The sequence below is a fragment of the Bufo gargarizans genome, chromosome 6 (genome assembly GCF_014858855.1).
Source record: "Bufo gargarizans isolate SCDJY-AF-19 chromosome 6, ASM1485885v1, whole genome shotgun sequence".
Lineage (NCBI taxonomy): Eukaryota > Metazoa > Chordata > Amphibia > Anura > Bufonidae > Bufo > Bufo gargarizans.
In genome coordinates, this window is record NC_058085.1 from 252,092,139 (window position 1) to 252,113,715 (window position 21,577).

General features: G+C 43.1%; 1 protein-coding gene across 1 annotated transcript in view; it reads right to left on the reverse strand.

Annotated features, from left to right (window-relative positions):
* Window positions 1-534: 534 nt before the first annotated feature.
* Window positions 535-21,577, reverse strand: part of LOC122940071 (oocyte zinc finger protein XlCOF7.1-like) — a 28,822-nt gene continuing 7,779 nt past the window's right edge. The window contains exons 2-8 of the mRNA XM_044296412.1: window positions 21,323-21,451; window positions 15,412-15,500; window positions 15,161-15,337; window positions 5,209-5,302; window positions 5,007-5,128; window positions 4,789-4,897; window positions 535-1,837 (exon numbers count right to left, since the gene is read on the reverse strand). Coding sequence (XP_044152347.1) covers window positions 966-1,837; window positions 4,789-4,897; window positions 5,007-5,128; window positions 5,209-5,302; window positions 15,161-15,337; window positions 15,412-15,489 — 1,452 coding nt within the window. The 5' untranslated portion in view covers window positions 15,490-15,500; window positions 21,323-21,451 and the 3' untranslated portion in view covers window positions 535-965. The remainder of the gene's footprint in view (window positions 1,838-4,788; window positions 4,898-5,006; window positions 5,129-5,208; window positions 5,303-15,160; window positions 15,338-15,411; window positions 15,501-21,322; window positions 21,452-21,577) is intronic.

Consider the following 21,577-nt stretch of genomic DNA (forward strand, 5'->3'; position numbering starts at 1 on the left):
TACTTTCTGTTAGAGAAGAAGAAGGTTTACTTTGTGGTTGGAACATTAACAAGCTTGTATTATGAGAAAAATTCCATTAAAGGGCATCTGTCAGCAGATTTGTACCTATGAAACTGGCTGACCTGTCTCATGTGTGCTTGGCAGCTGAAGGCATCTGTGTTGGCCCCGTATAATGCCCAAATTGCTGAGAAAAATGACGTTTTGATATATGCAAATTAACTTCTAGATGCAACGGGGGCGTTGCCATTACTCCTAGAGGCTCTGCTCTCTCTGCAACAGCTGTGCCCTCTCCACTTTGATTGGCAGGTGTGATTATGTTTAAACTGCCTGGACCTGTTAAACAAAAAGGAGAGGGTGCGGCAGTTGTAGAGAGAGAAGAGCTTCTAGGAGTAATGGCAACGCCCCCATTGCTCCTAGAAGCTCATTTGCATATACTGTATCAAAGCTTTCTTTTTCTCAGCAATGCACGTATGTACATGGGACCAACACAGATGCTTTGAGCTGTCAAGTGCACATGCAACCGGTCAGCCAGTCTCATAGGTACAAAACTGCTGACAGATGCCCTTTAAAGGGGTTGTTCAGGATTTAAAAAATTTGGCAAAGAATAGGGCTGTCGTATTATCTACTGTTCAATCGCCTGCCGCTTGGGTGTTCCCCACTAATCCCTATCTATTTCTCCTGCAGTGATGTTATCATGTACATCCATCAGACCGCTAATAACTGGCCTCTGTGGTCACATGCTAGTGAATGGCTGCAGCGGTCATATGCATGTGTGGCTCATCATCGCTGCAGGAATGTAAACAGAGACCAGTTGTGACCACTGGAGGAGCAAGTGATGGAACAGGTGAGTATAGGCCTTTTTTAAAATATTTATAACTTACCTGCACTTTGCTCATTTTTTTTTTACACCCCCTTTAAACAGTAGTCCTACATCTATTTTAACAGTCTGTGTGAGGATCACACACTTATTGCAAATGATGGGACCAGATCCCATCAGATGGAAGCTGGAAATCCTGCTCCTCCATGTGAACTCTCTGATGTTTAACAAGATCGGCCTTGTCGTTAAAACACTTCTCACAATCCAGACATTGAAATGGCTTCTCCCCTGTGTGAATTCTTTGATGTTCAAGAAGATGTGATTTCTGGGAAAAGAACTTTCCACACTCCGAACATGAAAATAATCTCTCATCTCTGTGAGTTCTCTGATGTCTCTCGAGGTTTCCTTTAACTGTGAAACACCTCCCACATTCTGAACATGAAAATGGCTTCTCCCCTGTGTGACTTCTCTTGTGCTGAATTAGATTTGATTTCTTGCTAAAACATTTCCCACATTCTGGACATGTAAACGGTTTCTTCCCCGTGTGAGTTCTCTGATGTTCAACAAGATGCGATTTCCTTGAAAAACACTTATCGCAATCCTCACATGAATACGGCTTCTCACCCGTGTGAACTCTCTGATGCTGTACAAGATGTGATTTATGAGTATAAGTTTTACTGCATTCGTTACATGAAAATGAACGCTTTTTTTTCTTAATTTCCTCATGTGTAACAATAGTCGTTCCCTCTGTACCACAACTGGAACAAGAAAATGAGGAGAACCTCCCACACTGGCAACATGGAAGTATTTCAACCCCTTTATGACTTTTACTTTTTTTAACATGTTTATCAGGAAGTTCCTCATAATTAGAGGGATCATCAAACATATTTTGACTGGAAAGTTCTGCATGTATGTTGGGGTTGGAAAGTTTCTTTCCTGCGGAATCCTGATTGATATCATCTTCTGCTTCTGAATCTGGAGTTACAAGATATCCACCTGAGCTGTCACTGCATCCTTCTTCTGAAAATTAAGAAGGGTTTTTATTATTTTCTGCTTATTTTCTACAAATCTATAGATATTATAAGATTACTAAAGTCTTCTTTCATCATCATCTTTAACACGAAAAAGGAAATCATACGGGTGTGGAAGTTACTTTCGCCACCTTCAAAGGAGTGGCCTATACTGTGTTTGAGGCCTTTAAGACAAAGCAACTATTTTAGATTTTCCATGGTCCCTTTCAAGAACTATAACATTTATATTTTTCTGTCAAAATTTTTCCTTCCATAAGACGCACTCTTTTTCTCCCAAAAGTGTATATTAGCCAGTTAATTTGTGATATCTTTTGTTTTGTACATGAACCCGCTGCGGAATATGGTGGCACTTTATAAATAAATATTATTAAAAGTGGGGAAAAATTTCAGCACCTCTTATGAAGTGTCTTATGAAGCGAATACTAATGAGCGCTTGTCAGTGCGTCTTATGAAGCGAATACAAATAAGCGCTTCCATTACAGAAGCTCTCATTAGTACAGTAGGACCAGGGAGCAGTGAATATAGTGCTGCTAGTGCTGGCTGTACTCACAGCTCCCTGGGCTCCTGCTGGGAGCCCCCGATGCTATGTTCTAACTGCATACAGTGTCACAACGTAGTGCACTATGATGAGAGTGCTGGATCTCATGAGTGGCGGCGCTGTTCGGAGCAGGATAAGAAAATTCTTAGCTTATTTTAGGCCTGATCTGATGAGTAATGGGGATCTGATTTGGGGGTCTGATCGGAGGTCTTATATGAGGTCTGATGATGAATGGGAATCTAATTTGGGTGTTCGATCTGAGGTCTGATGAGGAACAGGGGTCTGAGATTTGGGGTCTGATCTGATGTCTGATGAAAAATATTTTTTCTTATTATTTTCCTCCTCTAAATCCTTGGTGAAGGTCCCTGGATGCAATGAAAACTACTTGGCACCCTGCGACTGCATTTTTGGGGTGTGGACTGGAGAACAGAGTGAGAGTTATTGACAGCAGCATCTAAGGGGTTAAACTGCTAGGATCAGAGTTAGACATCAAGGTGTCATATATATAATACAGTGATGTACTACTTCAGAGCCTGTTCCATCACTGTGATGTACTACTATGGCACTGACCCTTAACTCACTGGAAGGGTTTAACCCCTTAGTGACCACTAATACACCTTTTTACGGCGGTCACTGAGGGGCCCTAGGCTGGGCCGCCCCTTTTAATGATGGTCCAATCTAAGCACGGGAGTGCCGATCCGGGCTGTTTAACCCCTTACATGCCGCAGACAATGGCGCCCACTGCATGCAAGCAGTGACAGAGGGAGCGGACTCCCTCTGTTTCCCATAGGCGCCCCACAAATACGATCCCGGGGTGCCGTTGTGTGTACAGGAAGGGTGAGACCTGGTACAGGCCCCAAGTCCACCTTGAGTGTTCTTCAGTAGTCTGCGCATCTTTGACATTAAAATGCAATGCACTACAGGGATAGTACATTGTATTTTAGAAGCAATAAAAAGATTGCCTGTTATAGTCCCCTTGTGGGAGTATTAAGTGGTTATAAAACAAAAAACAAACAATAAAAACAACAACATTGATTAAATTTAAAAAAAAAATCGAATTGAAGGGGTTTTCGACATACCAATAATTTCACCTAGGTACTCGGTGCTCGTGACGTCACTGGCTTTGATGGGCGGTCTTTAGCGCTAACCTAGCCGTTTTACAGACTAGGGCAACGCTAAAGCCCACCCATCAGTGCTGGTGACGTCACCGGGCTCACTGCTGGGCGGAAGCCTCTGCCTGGTTCGTCACTGGAACTCCAGAAAATGCCTTTGCCCTGCACGATTTTAATGCAGGGCAAAGGACAGCATTGGTGCATAAACTGCTCAGACGCTCAAGGCAGGGGAGCTGCCTGGATGAAAATGGGGATATGTCCGGAACCCGGACAACCCCTTTAAAAAAAAAAAAAAATTTGCCATTGAAAATATGCTTTTTAATGAAAAAAATGCAAAAATAAAATCTCCCCCATGTTTAGTATCACCACGTCTGTAACGACCCCCACTACACAAATATCATATAAATTATCCCTTACAGTGAACGCCGTAAAAAAAAATAATACAAAATTTATTCTTAGTCATCACCGAAAAAACTTAATAACAAGAGATAAAAAAGTGTTATTTACCCCAAAATTATACCAATTAAAACTACTGAAAGTCATCCCGCAAAAATCAAGCCCTCATACGACTCCAAAAAATAGAAAAGTTATGGGTCTTGGGATGCGGCGATGCAAAAAGATTTTGTGGCACATTTATTAAGACCTGCGCAGGCCTCTTCATAACGTCGGCAATATATAAATCTTGCAGTTATATATTAAATAGTAAAACAATGGGTAAAGCAGAAAGCTCAGCTTTAGCAAAAAATGCCAGGGAGCTGCTGCCAAGACAAATAAAACCACAGAATGCATCAAAGGAACATGGTTTTACCTCTATGCAAATCACTAGCCGAGGCGCATATGGAAAATTGCGTACAATTCATTTAAAGGGGTTGTTCAAGAATGGAATGGGTTTTGGCAATAAAGGTTGTTAACACTGGGGTTGTTCAGTTTGGAAAAGAAAAGATTGTTTAGGGGAGATCTAATTACTATGTACAAGTCTATCAGCGGACAGGACAGAGATCTGACTAATGATCCATTTACGACACCGGTAACCATGACAACCATGACAAGGAAAGGGGGGGGGGGGGGGCATTCACTAAATGTAGGCTAGGTTTACAAATATGGTGGAGGGTCTATTAGGAGCCTCAGTCACAGATTCCGGCAAAAGAAAAATGGACATAATACCGCCGCATACTGTAGCATTTGTGTTTGTCAGAATGAACAGAGGTGCAGAGGTGAACCTAGCCTTACAAGAATGAAGGTTTCTACATCAGCATAGGGTTTCTACATCAGCATGGACACTTTTCCTACCTATGCTGATATCCGTAGTATTGCTTTCCTCCTTGCACCGTTTTCCGCCGTCCATATACATCTCATCTTCCTCAGTGGCTTCAACTTTAACAATGAAGAGGTCATTATCCTACGAGATAACACAAGATTAACCACTAATTAATGTCTGATCTAATGAAGGGTAATTAGAGAAAAACGATCCATTCAGCCTATCTGCAAATCAAAAAGTGTAGATATACTTTGATGTTCGTAGAGACTCCAACTTCATGGTCCGGTGGGTCACTGCTATTCATCTGTTCACAATCCTCAATAGAACAAGGACTGGGACTGCTCTCTGGTGTAGCTCCTTTAGGAGTCCTATCTGCAATGGGCATACATATTACAAGTTAAGACTGATGCGTGTATCTAGGTCTCTCATTACAGCCAATGAAAGTCCCTTACCTGGTGATGTGAGGGGCCGACAAGTCTTTTCCATGACATCTTTGTGTATAGTCTTTTTCGTGACCGTTTTGTGTCCTCTTAAACAATCCTTTTCCTGCATATAAAGTGACATCTTAAAGGGATCAGAAAATGGACTATTGTTTAAATTAAGTTTTTATGTTAAACATACTAGTCCTACATATTTGGTGGTGTTTTACTAATTTTCCATTTCACTACTTATGTTAGAAATAAGTCTGAAATCTTGTCAGTTCCTGGTCACTTGAGGATCATAATATGCAGACACTTGTTTGTCATCTCATTATCTTCACAATATAAAAATATTGTTAGTTTTTTATGTACATTACATTTTCATCTGTGGTAGCGCCCCTTGCTGTTTCTCTTGGGACCGAAATTGTGGTCCAGCTCCTGCATTCAATTATACATTTTACTTTTTAATTCAAGGAATAACTTTTAAAAACTGTTAATGATTACATTTATTTATTCAGAGAATAGCATGTTGAGCAATTTTCTTCATTCATTGTATGCATACAGTAGCCTCTTCCAAAGGAATAAAAATGGTATGGCCCATTTTAGTCCTGTAAAAGGAGAGCTGGCGTAGTCATGAGAGCTGTCATGTGACCTTCACAAGTATCATGTGACCTGGCTTTCAGTTAAAAGAGGTATTTCAGTTTTTATATTTTTTATTTATTTGTTTATAGAATATGAAATCATATGATTTTAGAATATTAATGTATTTAAAATTCTGCATACATATATTTCTTATATCAGACAGATGACCCCTCATATGCAGTAGAATGGTACAGCCCATGTATCAGTCCTGTGTAATGTATCAATGGCCTAACTGAAACATAGCATCAGTTATATGAAACCCTACATATCATAGAATACTTGACATTCAGTAAACAGCAGTGCTATATGACATCCGTGTGCTGGGTCAGCACACATTCATGTGGAATAACGATTTTATTGTGGTTATTACAATAACTATATTATTATGTGTATTTACATGGCCGCCTGTCTCTAGGTGATGTTGTAAAATAGCTTCCTGTCTCTAGGTTATATTGTCATGTTGTTAATAAAGTTGAGTGTTAAAAAAACCAAACACAACACACACAGATCTGTTTCTACACAGACATGATGAAGTGCTGCTACATATACTATGTTCTGCTCCATAATACACTACTGTTCACCTGTTAGATACCTGGGCAGTTCACTGAAAGCCAGGTCACATGATGGCTCATATGACTGACGCCATGCTTAGTCCTATCCAGTTCTCCTATGGATGCATTTTACAGGACTAAAATGGGGCATACAAATTTTTAGCTTTAGGGGGAGGTTGCTGTATAGATATCATAAAGGTCTGTAGCAACATTTTAAATAGATGCATATTAGAAAATTATTCAACATCCTATTCTCTACATAAATAAATGTAATCATTAAAAACTGAACACCTGTTTAACCCCTTAGGGACACAGCCTTTTTACACCTTAGGACCAGGCCATTTTTTGCAAATCTGACCAGTGTCACTTTAAGTGCTCATAACTTTAAAACGCTTTGACTTATCCAGGCCGTTCTGAGATTGTTTTTTCATCACATATTGTACTTCATGACACTGGTGAAATGAAGTCAAAAAAATATTTTTTTTTGCACCAAAAAATACCTAATTTAACAAATATTTTGAAAAATTAGCAAATTTCAAAGTTTCAGTTTCTCTACTTCTGTAATACATAGTAATACCCCCAAAAATTGTGATGACTTTACATTCCCCATATGTCTACTTTATGTTTGAATTGTTTTGGGAATGATATTTTATTTTTTGGGGATGTTATAAGGCTTAGAAGTTTAGAAGCAAATCTTGAAATTTTTCAGCAATTTACAAAAACGACATTTTTAGGGACCAGTTCAGGTCTGAAGTCACTTTGCGAGGCTTACATAATAGAAACCACCCAAAAATGACCCCATCTAAGAAACTACACCCCTCAAGGTATTCAAAACTGATTTTACATACGTTGTTAACCCTTTAGGTGTTGCACAAGAGTTATTGGCAAATGGGGATGAAATTTGAGAATTTCTTTTTTTTGTCAAATTTTTTATTTTAACCCATTTTTTCCACTAACAAAGCAAGGGTTAACAGCCAAACAAGACTGTATCTTTATTACCCTGACTCTGCCATTTACAGAAACACCCAATATGTGGCCGTAAACTACTGTACGGCCACACAGCGGGGCATAGAGTGAAAGGTGCGCCGTTTAGTTTTTGGAGGGCTGATTTTTATGGACTGGTTTATTTACACCATGTCCCATTTGAAGCCCCCTGATGCACCCCTGGAGTAGAAACTCCCTAAAAGTGACCCCATCTAAGAAACTACACCCCTCAAGGTATTCAAAACTGGTTTTACATACGTCGTTAACCCTTTAGGTGTTGCACAAGAGTAATTGGCAAATAGGGATGAAATTTGAACATTTCATTTTTTTGCCTTATTTTCCATTTTAACCCATGTTTTCCACTAACAAAGCAAGGGTTAACAGCCAAACAAGACTGTATCTTTATTACCCTGACTCTGCCGTTTACAGAAATACCCAATATGTGGCCGTACACTACTGTACGGCCACACAGCGGGGCATAGAGTGAAAGGTGCGCCGTTTGGTTTTTGGAGGGCTGATTTTTATGGACCGGTTTATTTACACCGTGTCCTGTTTCAACCCCCCTGATGCACCCCTGGAGTCGAAACTCCCTAAAAGTGACCCCATCTAAGAAACTACACCCCTCAAGGTATTCAAAACTGATTTTACATACGTCGTTAACCCTTTAGGTGTTGCACAAGAGTTATTGGCAAATGGGGATGAAATTGGAAAATTTCATTTTTTTGCCTTATTTTCCATTTTAACCCATGTTTTCTACTAACAAAGCAAGGGTTAACAGCCAAACAAGACTGTATCTTTATTACCCTGACTCTGCCGTTTACAGAAACACCCAATATGTGGCCGTACACTACTGTACGGCCACACAGCGGGGCGTAGATTGAAAGGTGCGCCGTTTGGTTTTTGGAGGGCTGATTTTTATGGACCGGTTTATTTACACCGTGTCCTGTTTCAACCCCCCTGATGCACCCCTGGAGTCGAAACTCCCTAAAAGTGACCCCATCTAAGAAACTACACCCCTCAAGGTATTCAAAACTGATTTTACATACGTCGTTAACCCTTTAGGTGTTGCACAAGAGTTATTGGCAAATGGGGATGAAATTGGAAAATTTCATTTTTTTGCCTTATTTTCCATTTTAACCCATGTTTTCTACTAACAAAGCAAGGGTTAACAGCCAAACAAGACTGTATCTTTATTACCCTGACTCTGCCGTTTACAGAAACACCCAATATGTGGCCGTACACTACTGTACGGCCACACAGCGGGGCGTAGAGTGAAAGGTGCGCCGTTTGGTTTTTGGAGGGCTGATTTTTATGGACCGGTTTATTTACACCGTGTCCTGTTTCAACCCCCCCGATGCACCCCTGGAGTCGAAACTCCCTAAAAGTGACCCCATTTTGGAAACTACGGGATAAGGTGGCATTTTTTGGGGGAGTATTTTTAGGGTAAATATAATTTTTGGTTGCTCTATATTACATTTTTGTGAGGTAAGGTTACCAAAAATTGAAATTCTGATATTTCATCTCCATTTGCCATTAACTGTTGAGGAACACCTAAAGGGTTAATAAAGTTTGTATAATCATTTTTGAATACCTTGAGGGGTGTAGTTTCTTAGATGGGGTCAATTTTAGGGAGTTTTTACTCTAGGGGGGCATCAGGGGGGCTTCAAAAGGGATATGGTGTCAATAAAAAAGGCCATCAAAATCGGCCTTCCAGAAACCATGTCGGTCCTTTCCTTTTGCAGCCTCCCTTTTACGGATACAGCAGTTTACGACCACAAATGTGGCGTTTCTGTAAACTGCAGTATCAGGGTAATAAATTTTAACTTTTGTTTGGTTGTTAACCCTTGTTTTGTTACCGGAAAAAACGGACTGAAATGGAAAAGTGCCAAAAATAGCGGTTTTGGCACCGTTTTTTTTTTAACCGTGTTAATCTGGGTAGTTAGGTCATGGGATATTGTTATAGAGGAGATTCTTACGGACGCGGCAATATCTAATAAGTCTACTTTTTTTTACAATTATTTAGGTTTTTGACTATATTATCTTTTTTGATACAACTTTTTTTTTGGGTATCTCTAAAGTCTAAGTGTCATTTTTTTTATTTTCTTTTAGCCAATTATCTTATGTGGGGGCTCATTTTTTGCGGGATGAGCGGACGGTTTTATTGGCACTATTTTGGGGGCTATATGACTTTTTGATCGCTTGCTATTAAACTTTTTGTTATGTAAGGTGACAAAAAAAAAAATTTTTTGCACCTATTTTTTTTTTTTTTTTTACTGTGTTAATCTGGGGGGTTGGGTCATGGGGTATTTTTATAGAGGAGATTCTTACGGACGTGGCGATACCTAATAAGTCAACTTTTTTTTTACAATTATTTAGGTTTTAGACTATATTATCCTTTTTGATACCCTAAAAATTTTTTTGTATCTCTAAAGTCTAAGAGTCATTTTCTATTTTTTTTTTTATCTGATTATCTTATGTGGGGGCTCATTTTTTGCGGGATGAGATGACGGTTTTATTGGCACTAATTTGGGGGCTATATGACTTTTTGATCGCTTGCTATTAAACTTTTTATTATGTAAGGTGACAAAAAAAACCTTTTTTTGCACCTTTTTTTTTTTTTCTGGACCGTGTTAATCTGGGGGGTTAGGTCTTGGGGCATTTTTATAGAGGAGATTATTACAGACGCGGCAATACCTATGTCTACTTTTAATAAATTATTTTAGTTTTTTTGGGTGTCTCAAGTCTGAGAACCATTTTTTTTTATCCGATGTCAGTGCTAAATTGGGATATAAATTTAGTACTCCATGGAAGTGTGATACTCCTTGAAGCAACCGTCAATGCAGAGTGTCGCACTGAGTAGTCGTGTCCTTCCGTATCCCCCTCCTGCGACACACTCTGCACTTTTTTTGGGTTCGTCCCTTCTTTCCAGTATGGGGGACCACACCTGGAAAGTGTTGGCCAGGGACGATCCGGGCGCCTACAGTTCCCGAGGTACTCCGGCCTGCTCTTTCCCGGTCCGAAAAGATCAGGGCCTTGAGGACTGCCTCATAGAACTGGAGGAATGTCCCTGTGCTGCCAGCGCTTCGGGATAGTACAAAAGAGTTGTACATGGCAACCTGTACCAAGTAGACCGCAACTTTTTTGTACCATGCCCGGGTTTTGCGCATGGCGTTATATGGCTTGAGGACTTGATCCGAGAGATCAACTCCTCCCATATACCGATTGTAGGCGACGATACAATCGGGCTTGAGGACCGTTGCCGCGGTACCTCGCACAGGGACAGGGGTGATGCCGTTACCATGAATTGTGGACAGCATAAGGACATCCCTCTTGTCCTTATACCTGACCAGCAACAGGTTTCCAGTGGTAAGGGCACGGGTCTCACCCCTGGGGATAGGTACCTGGAGGGGGTGGGCAGGGAGGCCGCGTTGATTTTTCCGCACGGTCCCACAAGCGGACGTGGATCTGGCGGCAAGGGACTGGAACAAGGGGATACTGGTATAAAAGTTATCCACGTACAAGTGGTAACCCTTATCCAGCAGTGGGTGCATAAGGTCCCACACAAGTTTCCCGGTAACACCCAGAGTGGGGGGACATTCTGGGGGTTGAATCCGGGAATCTCGCCCCTCGTATACACGAAATTTGTAAGTGTACCCTGAGGTACTCTCACAAATTTTGTATAGCTTCACGCCATACCTCGCCCGCTTGGAAGGCACATACTGGCGGAAAATGAGTCTCCCCTTGAACGCAATGAGAGACTCATCAACCACGACCTCCCTTCCAGGTACATAGGCCTCCATGAATTTGGCCCCAAAGTGATCGATGACCGGCCGTATCTTGTACAGACGGTCATGGGCAGGATCACCTCGGGGTGGACATGCTGCATTATCGGAATAATGCAGACATTTCCTGATGGCCTCAAACCGGGAGCGTGTCATAACCGTACTGTAAAGTGGGGTCTGATATAGGACGTCCCCACTCCAGTACAGCCTGGCACTGGGTTTCTTGACCAGGCCCATATGCAGCACGAGGCCCCAAAATGTCCTCATTTCGGCTGCACTGACCGGCGTCCAGCCACCGGGCCTGGCCAAAAAGGAGCCCGGGTGTTGAGCGACGAACTGTTGGGCGTACAGATTCGTCTGCTCCACCATCAGATTTACCAGTGGGTCACTGAAAAAATGACAAAAAAAGTCATATTCAGTGTAGCCCACTGTGGAAATCTGGATTCCTGATTGGCCTACGAAATCAGGAATCACGGGCTCGTATCGCTCTGGGCTACACCAGACAAGTTCACCGGCAGGGTGCTCCGGTGGATTTAACTGGTGGGCCGGGAAACCAGTACGAGCCCCAGAGCTGCTCGTACTAGTGTGGGCCACAGGGTCCCTAACATGGCGGTCCCCTTGCTCCGCCTGGCGGCGTCTCCGCCGCCTTGGGGGCTCATCATCATCGCTAGATGATGAGGAGGATGCGGATGACAACAGGAATGTGGGGTCATCCTCATCCTCACTGGGACTCTCGGACTCGGAGGCAAGCTGGGCGTATGCCTCCTCGGCCGAGAACGTCCGGCGGGCCATAGGGGAGTGTGTGTCTGCGTGTATATGTGCGTGTGTGTAACTCTTTATTTGGTGTGCGTGTGTGAGGGGGCACGGGTGTTCACGAACTCACCCTAAAACTAACAGAAAAAAATAAATAAAACTAACTAAAAAAAGGGCAAAAAAGTGAGGAAAAAAAATTCAAAACTGCTGATCAACCGTCCGAAGTTGATCAGCGGTGGGGTGTGCGATGCGCTAACAGTGGCCGGACGCTAAGTGCCGGTCACAGTCAGCGAACTCAAAAAAAAAAAAAAAAAAAAAAAAAAAAAGGTGGGGGGGGGGGGGGGGGGGGGGCAAGTGGCAGGGGGAGGGGGGCAAGTGGCAGCACCCCGGGGGGGTCTAGGGTCACACAGCTGTGCTGTGGACCCCAGACACCCTAACTGGGGTGATGCAATAAAAAGTCAAAAAAACTACCTTTCCCTTTTTTTTCCCTGCCTATCCCAAACTTTCCCTAGCTGTCCCTATGTACCTGATGGGGTGCTGGGGGCAGAGATCGGGTCCTGGGGGGCACAGATCGGGGTGCAGGCAGCGGTGGCAGACACGTGCAGGCAGCTCCTCTCTCCTCCGGCGCTGGAACACAAAAGGAGGAGGAGAGGGGCGCCTGCCTCTTTTGAATCTGCCGCCGGACCGCCCCCTGACCAATCAGAAAGCGATCCTGAGTGGTGATGTCACCATCACCACTCAGGATCGCTGGATGGTGATTGGTGGAGTGAAATCACACCACCAGCACCATCCTGTTCCGGGTTATCGGGTCTTCAGAGACCCGAATAACCCGGAAACGCAGAAAACCGCAGGTCTGAATTGACCTGCGGTTTTCTGCGATCGCATACATGGGGGGGTCACCGGACCCCCCGACGCATTTGCCCCAAGTGCCTGCTCAATGATTTGAGCAGGCACGGGGTTCCGATCGCCGCCGGCCGCGCGGCGGTGATTGAAAATGCACAGGGCGTACCTGTACGCCCTGTGTCCTTAAGGGGTTAACTGCCCATGTATCTAACAGGTGAATAGTTTTGTACTGAGGAGCAGAACTTGTACAGTATATACAATATTACTACCTGTAGCAGTATCATGTCTGTCAGTGTCTGTGTAGCCCTGTGTTGTGTTTTTTTATTTTCACACTAAGCTTTATAAACAACATGACATCACCTAGAGACGGGCAGCCATTTTACATCACCTACAGACAGGCAGCCATGTAAATACAGACAGTAACGTAGGTACTGTATAAACCACAATAAAATCATGACCACTATTCATATTTTATTATCACATCAATGTGTCCTGTTTGTTGACCCAGCACATGTATGTCATTTAACACTGCTGCTTAGTGAATGTCAGAGATTATATGATGTGAAGAATGTCACTTGACTGCTGCCATGTTTCAGTTAGGCCATGGATACATTACACGTAACTGATATACAGTAGTATACCATTCTACTGCATATCGTAGTCAGCCATCTGATCTAATAAAGTTATGTACTGGTACGGCACCAAGTGACTGGTGCAAGGCAAATGTGGTGTTCATATTCAAAAAAGGATCTAGGTCCTCCACAGGTGATTGTAGACCAGTTAGTTTAACTTCTGCTGTGGGAAATATGTTTGAAGGACTCTTCGGGGACTATATACAGGATTATGTGACTGCAAATAATATCATGTGATAACCAGCAACAGAAGTTGTTTGACTAACCTGATTTGTTTTTATGAGGAGGTGAGTAGAAGCCTGGACAGAGGGGCAGCTGTGGATGTAATGTTTCTGGATTTTGCAAAGGCTTTTGATACTGTCCCTTATAGACGCTTAATAGGTAAAGTAAGGTCTATAGGCTTGGAAAGTTTAGTTTGTAATTGGATTGAAAACTGGCTGAAGGACCGTGTCCAGAGAGTTGTGGTCAATGATTCCTATTCTGAATGGTCCCGGGTTATAAATGGTGTACCCCAAGGTTCAGTGCTGGGTCCTCTATTATTTAATTTATTTGTTAATGATATTGAGTATTATTTATATTATTTATTAATGAAATGGAGGATGGGATTAATAGCACCATTTCTATTTTTGCCGATGACACTAAGCTATGTAGTACTGTAGAGTCTATGGAAGATGTCCATAAAATACAAGCTGACTTGAACACTCAGTTATTGGGCATCAACTTGGCAAATGAGGTTCAATGTGGACAAATGTAAAGTTATGCATCCTGGTAGTAATAATCTCTGTGCTTCATATGTCCTAGGGGATGTAACACTGGGACAGTCACTTATAGAGAAGGATTTGGGTGTCCTTGTAGATCATAGAATAAATAGCATACAATGTCAATCAGCTGCTTCTAAGGCCACTAGGATATTGTCATGCATTAAACGAGGCATGGAGTCGCAGGGCAGGGATGTAATATTACCACTTTACAAAGCGCTGGTGCGGCCTCACCTGGAATATGCAGTTCAGTTCTGGGCAACAGTCCATAGAAAGGGTGCCTTGTAGCTGGAAAACTACAAAGGAGAGCGACTAAACTGATAAGGGGCATGGAAGGTCTTAGTTATGAGGAAAGATTAAAATAATTACATTTATTTAGTCTTGAGAAAAGACGTCTAAGGGGGAACATGATTAACCTATACTAATATATAAATGGGCCATACAAAAAATACTGTTAAAAACTGTTACATGTAAAATGCCCTTAAAAGACAAGAGGGCACTGCCTCCGAATGGAGAAGAGAAATCTGAGTTTCAATTCCTTCTGGGATTCACGTCCCCACCTATCCCTTGGTTAAACTTGATGGACTTATGTCTTTTTTTTAACCGAATTAACTATGTAACTATGTATGCAGAATTTTAAATTCATGCATATTAGAAAATTGTATGATTTCCTATTATATAAACAAATAAATAAAAACTAGGAAAACAGATGATGGGCAGTTAAATCCCTCCACCTTCCTGCACAGTGATCTCTTGAAATGTCACAGAGCATGCCCACAACAATTTCCCAAAGAAATCAACAAATCTTCTCCAGAATTCTGATTCCTATGTATGTGTGACTACTTGTAAAGCATTCCTCTTAAACTTCTGTTAACAGAACAAAGTAGCAGCTCAAGATAGCCGCCATTATAATCATGCATAAAAAGTAGAATAAAACAATCTACAATCATAAAATGAAGAAAAAAGTGATATATATGGGAACGTAGTAATAAACTACTGTAGAACAAACAATCACACAGTCCTGACCCAGCAGCGCTCACCTCTTCAGTCAGTAGCTCAATGATCTTGTTGGTGAGTTCTAGGATTTTCTGCTCATTGTTCGTCTGGGGTATCTGTGAGTGAGGTGGACTCTCTGTGATGAGGTTCAAATCTACTGACTGGGGAGAGCTACTAGGGGTCACACAGTCACCAGAGGTCTTCTTCACTACTGTGTAATCCTATGTATGGAGAGAAGGGTTGGTAACCACAGTACATTTTCTAGACTCCATCAGCCCTATAGAGATTTTCTCACCTCTCCTGTCAGCAGGTAGATGATCTCCAGTGTAAGATTTAATATCCGCTTGGTCTTCTTGATTTTCTCCTTGTCCATCCTCGGTGGGTCTGTTGGGGAGGGGACATTCATCATAAGAAGAAGAGCTAAGCAGGGAGGGCCCTGTTATACAGGAACATGAATAAGATTTTTTCAGATGTTTCACGTAAAAATGCAATTAAGAAAATGCCAGCGGCAAGACACACTGGGCCACAGATTTCGCACTACGTTTTTTCCAGAAGAGTAAAAATGCTCCTCTGACCATTTTGAGGAGTATTTTTACCTAAGGAGGAGTACGAAAGTTGTGGGAATTAAAACACATAAAGGTACTTTCACACTAGCGTTATTCTTTTCTGGTATTGAGTTCCGTACTAGGTGCCCAATACCGGAAAAAAACTGATCAGTTTTATCCTAATGCATTCTAAATGGAGAGTACTCTGTTTAGTATGCATCAGGATGTCTTCAGTTCAGTCACTGTACGGTTTTTTGACGGAGAAAATACAGCAGCATGCTGCGGTATTTTCTCCATCCAAAATTCCAGAACACATTGAAATGCATTAATGCCATATCTGGCCCCAAGTGTTCCAGAAAAACGGATCCAGTTTTGCGGTCTGCAATGACAGAGTGGAAGAGATGTGTCATAAGTTTGCTGATAGAGGATACACACGGAAACTGTTACAAAATACCTGTGAAAGGATCTCGATGGTTGACAGGGAGACCACACTGCACAACTTACCGGTTGATAAGGCGAATTATCGAATTCCCTTTGTGTCTACGTTTGGCAGCCATAGTGGTGATATAGCTCACATATTGAGGAAGGAATGGCATATTTTACATAGGGGCCTTCCAACGGTACGTGAATTTAATAACCCACCACCTATGGCATACAAGAGGAATACTAATTTACACGACAAATTAGTCAAAACTGACATGGGGGGTACACGTAGGGATGGACAGATTTATTTGGCACCGAGAAAAATGGGCAACTTTCCCTGTTTGGGTTGCTGTAATTGTGGAAATATAAGATACCTTTGTCCATCCCTATAGTTGCAAGATTTAAAGCATTAAGGATTTCTATACATGTTGATCAAGATAAGTTGTGTACATGATTCAATATCCATGCAGAATAATACTCTACACAGTACGTAAATGCAAGAGACTCACCTAAGGATAAAAGGGTCTGAATGCTGGGATGGCGTTACCCCAACGAAACGCGGATCGGGGTAACGCCATCCCGGCATTCAGACTCTATTATCCTTAGGTGAGTCTCTTGCATTTACGTACTGTGTAGAGTAGTAGTCTGTTTGTAGGACCCCAGGCTTTATTGTGATTTGGATGGCATATACTCTAGCCACCAGGTGTTTTACACCATAGGGTGTCTTTCATGAGGACTTTTGCAGTCTCTGGCTGTATTGTCATTTGCTGTTTTTTTCATGTCATTTATTTTTGTGGGCTCACCTTTAAAACCCATTATCATATAATGCAACTGATGAATGCTTCTTATTTGGTGAGCTCATCCAAGTCACATGTATATTTAGTAGTCCCTATATGTAGCCGCAACACTTTAGTGTTCACTGTCTTGGCAGGGACACCCATGGTTGAATTTGTTTTTTAATGTTTTTATATACTGTATGTGTCCGATTCAGTATTATGTTTGTTTCATTTTAATTTTATAATTGATTTTAACTTGGCATATTTTTATGTTAATTTTCTATAGGTGATGTGCAGAGCATAGTTATCCAATCAAGACACCTTGATTCTACTTTTAAGTACATCTGCAGTAATTTATCCCCATCACCCCTGTGAGTGTGTGTAATATTCCCATATTGGATGGATTTACATCATGTGGGTTTTTACATACGGCATAGATGATTCATTCTGTTTATATGAATGCGTCTCCATGGTGAGTAGGACGCTCTTTAGCTGATTATATCAGCGTGGATAGGCGGAAGTGGAATAGCGATCTTGTGATTATCACATGATCGTCGTGTGATGGAGTTTGATGACGTGGTACTGCGCGCCGCCTGGGACTTGGGCGCTGAGTGATGTGATTGCTGACATGCGCAGTTGAGATGTAGAGACGCGGGTGTGGACATGAGCACCACTGAATGCTACCGCCTCTGATAAGGTAAACACATGTGTTTTAACTACACAACTGTGATTGATATGGTACTTGATGATGGTTAATTATGGATTGGTGATTTTTACAAAGTGGGGGTTGTGACACCCGTTTGATTGGCTCCCCATCTAAAATGGAGGGGCTATATATATAATATTTTAGTTGTGAATATCACTTGTTATTTAGCTTGATAAAAGCTACCATGTAGCCAAAACGTTGCTGTCTGGCATTTTGTGTACACATTCTTTGAAGTATGATTAATAAAGAAAGAACTGGAGATGCTGCCGTTGCCTCTTGTTGATTGCTGATCCGAGGACTGCTGAGAATCCGCGGTCGCGGTTTGGCTGATGCATTCTGGTGTGGTCGGTGAGGTCCGTGAGTGCTGCTCTGCAATTTGTGTTTGATGCTAGTGGGGTGACAGGGTCACTAGTGGGGGGGGAGCAGGGTTACTAGTGGGGTGACAGGAGGAGGGGGAAGCAGGATGACTAGTAGGGTGATAGGAGGAGGGAGGACAGGGTCACTGGTGGGGTGACAGGAGAAGGGGGGAGAAGGGTCACTAGTGGGGGGGACAGGGTCACTAGTGGGGTGACAGGAGTAGGGGGGAGCAGGGTCACTAGTTGGGGAGAGCAGGGTTACTAGTGGGGTGACAGGAGAGGGGAGGAAACAGGGTCACTAGCGGGGTGACAGGAGGAGGGGGGAGCAGGGTCACTAGTAGGGAGGAGCAGAGTTACTAGTGGGGTGACAGGAGGAGGGGGGAGCAGGGTCACTAGTGGGGGGAGGAGGGTTACTAGTGGGGTAACAGGAGGAGGGGGAGCAGAGAACTGGGAGACTGGACGGAACCATCATTGGGGGAGGGGGGAATCACTCACTTGAAGACTGAAAGGCCGAGCTTTTCAGTGCCTCAACTCTCCCACCCCGCTCCACCCGGGGGATGGGGGGCGACACAGGCCCAGTGACAGCTCTTCTCTTAGACCGGAGACCAGTCACATGAGTCCGCGGCTCCTTAGCTCTCCAGCGGCCCTGTCATGTTTGCCAGGGTTCTTGGGCAGCGCGCCTTGCTCTGATTACTACAGCCACCCCCGGGATCCGGCCCCTCCTCCTTCCAGCTTCCCTTTCCTGACCCGACCTGTATCGCTCTGGCGCTCCAATACCCAACCAATAACAAAGCTCCTTGCTGTAGCGAGCTTTGTCATTGGTTATTTCAGGCACAGGCAGCATCGCTGTGCTGCCTGTGCCATTCACAGCACTCACTGCGCTGATGAATGGGAGGGAAAAGTCTAATGCGTATTGTTACGCCTTAGACTTTTTCCAGGCAGTAAAATGGCCTGAACAAGCGTCATAGACGTTTGCACAGAAGTTATTGCGACCTCTACTGGACCAGATTTACAAAAGTATCTGCTCCAAAAATCTGGCACATCTAGGGATTCTATTGGTTTTTCTCAACCTGCTCGAGAAGGGGCGGGGCTTAGCTGAAAGTAGGCAAAGCATCATTGGAAAGGGGCAGGACCTAACTCACCATTTTGCGCCCAAATTTCAACACAATTCTGGAATAAAACTCGGTCTCAAAAGAAGCCAACCAATAGTTGGTATAGAGGTAGAGAAAAGTGTCTATCCCTGCACAAGATTTATCATCCAGCCTGAGCCACTGGGGGAAATCTGGTGCACCATGTTTAGGATTAGTAAAACTGGGCTATCGTTTGCAAAAAACACCAGATAAACCATCACAAAAAATGCTGCAAAACCATGGCCCCAAAAAATGCAAGTGAATAAAAAAATTAATTAAATCGGTGCCAAATTGATGTGTGTAGGGACTCTTATTAGACTTAAATTATATTATTTTTTTTTCTTTTTGTATTTTTATCAATTACTCTAGCTCCCATTCCTCCTTTTTTTAAAAAAAATTATCTCATTTGCAGTTTTCTCTTATCCCCCATGCTTAAATCCTAATTCCTGGTTTTTCATGTGCCTGTTGTCCCTTCATGGCAGCGAGATGTGTCCTGACATCAGTAGATCGTGTGACACTAACCATGCCCCTATAACAGCTATATCTATTGGGTGGGATACATTTATATTACAGCTACAACCCCTTTAACCTCTTAAGGACGCAGTGATTATTCTCAGTGCTGGGTGCGTATTACGGGTGGACAGAGAGAGTTCCCAGAGCTCAATTTGACCATTGGTTGGCGCCCATAGCCTGCCAAAGCAGCTAAAAGTGTGTTTGTTTAACCGCTACCTAGTGAGAAGAGACAGAGGTTGGATATATAACTGAGAGGTTTGAGGCATTGCTATGGATTGGGGAGAAAAATATTTCACTTTTACTACATAATACAAATGTAAAAGTTTCAGGACAGCTACAGATATAAACTGAACTGAGTTTTTCTGGATGGCAGGAGTTCAGACATCTGGTAGTAGATTGTGTGCTGTGCTAATAATTGTTAAAGGGTTTGTCCAACCTCTAAAATGTCCTTCAAATGCCTGGGCCCCTCACACTTAATGTACTTACCTTGCTCCCCGACACCCGCGTCGCTTCTGATGCCACCGCTGCATCTCCCTGTCGCGTGGATGAAAACATCCCCCGCCTGGGCGGGGGGGGGGGGGGGGGGGGGGGGCTAGCGAATAGCAGGCCGTGATGGGGGTGAGCCTCCCTAGTGTCACCCGCTATGCTAGGGAGCCTCATCCCTGTCACCGCCTGCTATTGGCTAACCCCCCCTCCCCCGATGCTTTCATCCACGCGACAGGGAGATCCAGTGGTGGCCGTTCGGGTTTCAGAAGCAACATGGGTGCCCGGGAGCGAGGCAAGTACATTGTGTGTGAGGGGCCTGGGCATATGGGGGGGAAGGGGATGCATTTCAGTGGTCAGCTAACCCCCACAACAGTTTTTTGGTATTAATATATGACGTTTTGATCACTTTTTATTAAGCAGAATGAAAAGAAGCAGCAATATTCGATAGAGGCAATGGAGGGACCCTGTGGCATACAAGGGGTTAAACAACTGGGATCATACATGCACCTATCCCCGCTGTTGCAGGGTTAACTATCTTCCAGCAATACCATAAATATAAGGGTTGTCAAACAATAAACATCAACCACCTATCCATACTATAGAGCGCACAGCTGTTTCTGCGAGCCCCACAGACATTAAACAGAGCAGCATGGCGCATGCTCAGACTCTGCCTCACTGTGGACATACATTGAAGAGATCGGGGTCAGGGGGTGGAGGAGGTCTCTGGAAGGTCATTCTAGAGATTAAAGGGGGTCTCTGGACCCTAGCCTGTGGTTTGACAGTGCCTTTAAGTCCCATGCCTGAGCACATTCTTCTGGGGAGGGACATACTATATTCAATAGACAGATAGCTGTAAAAAATGAATACCATACCTGTTGTGCAATCGATTATTAATGGAGGAAAGAGCTTCAGTCTTATCTCTCCAAAGAGACAGCTCTGAGCACTACAAAGAAAATCCAACAAGCATAGAAAAAAAAAAAAAAAAAAAAAAAAAAGAGCCTGAAAAAAATTAGTATATTCCTTAATATATCCCATCAGATATCCTGGGACCTTAAAGAGAGTCGGTCACCAGGGAATTTACTGGTAAACCAGACACAATGGGGGAGATTTACCAAAACTGGTGTAAAGGAAAACCGGCTTAGTTGCCCAAAGCAACCAATCAGATTTCACCTTTTTTTTTTTCAGGAAGAGAGAAAATATAAAAGCAGCGCCTCTGGCCTAATACCGCAGAGGTTTCTAGGTTATAGGAAAACGATGGCTAAAGCGCTTACCTTCTTTAGTTTTGAAACAGTCACAACAGCTTGGACCTCCGTGTGCTGGTCACTTGTCTGTGCTGCTGCCTTAGTCCTTCCTGGGTTCAGGTTGATCGGGCCTCCCAGGTGTCCATAACGATACTTGCACTGGAAGAAAAAGTAGACTCTAAAGGAGCGGCACTGTCACAGAACACAGGGGACCGTTAGGATAATGGATTCGGTATTATCCTTTATTGTATGTTTAAAACAAAGCGTTTCGGAGGCTCAAACCCT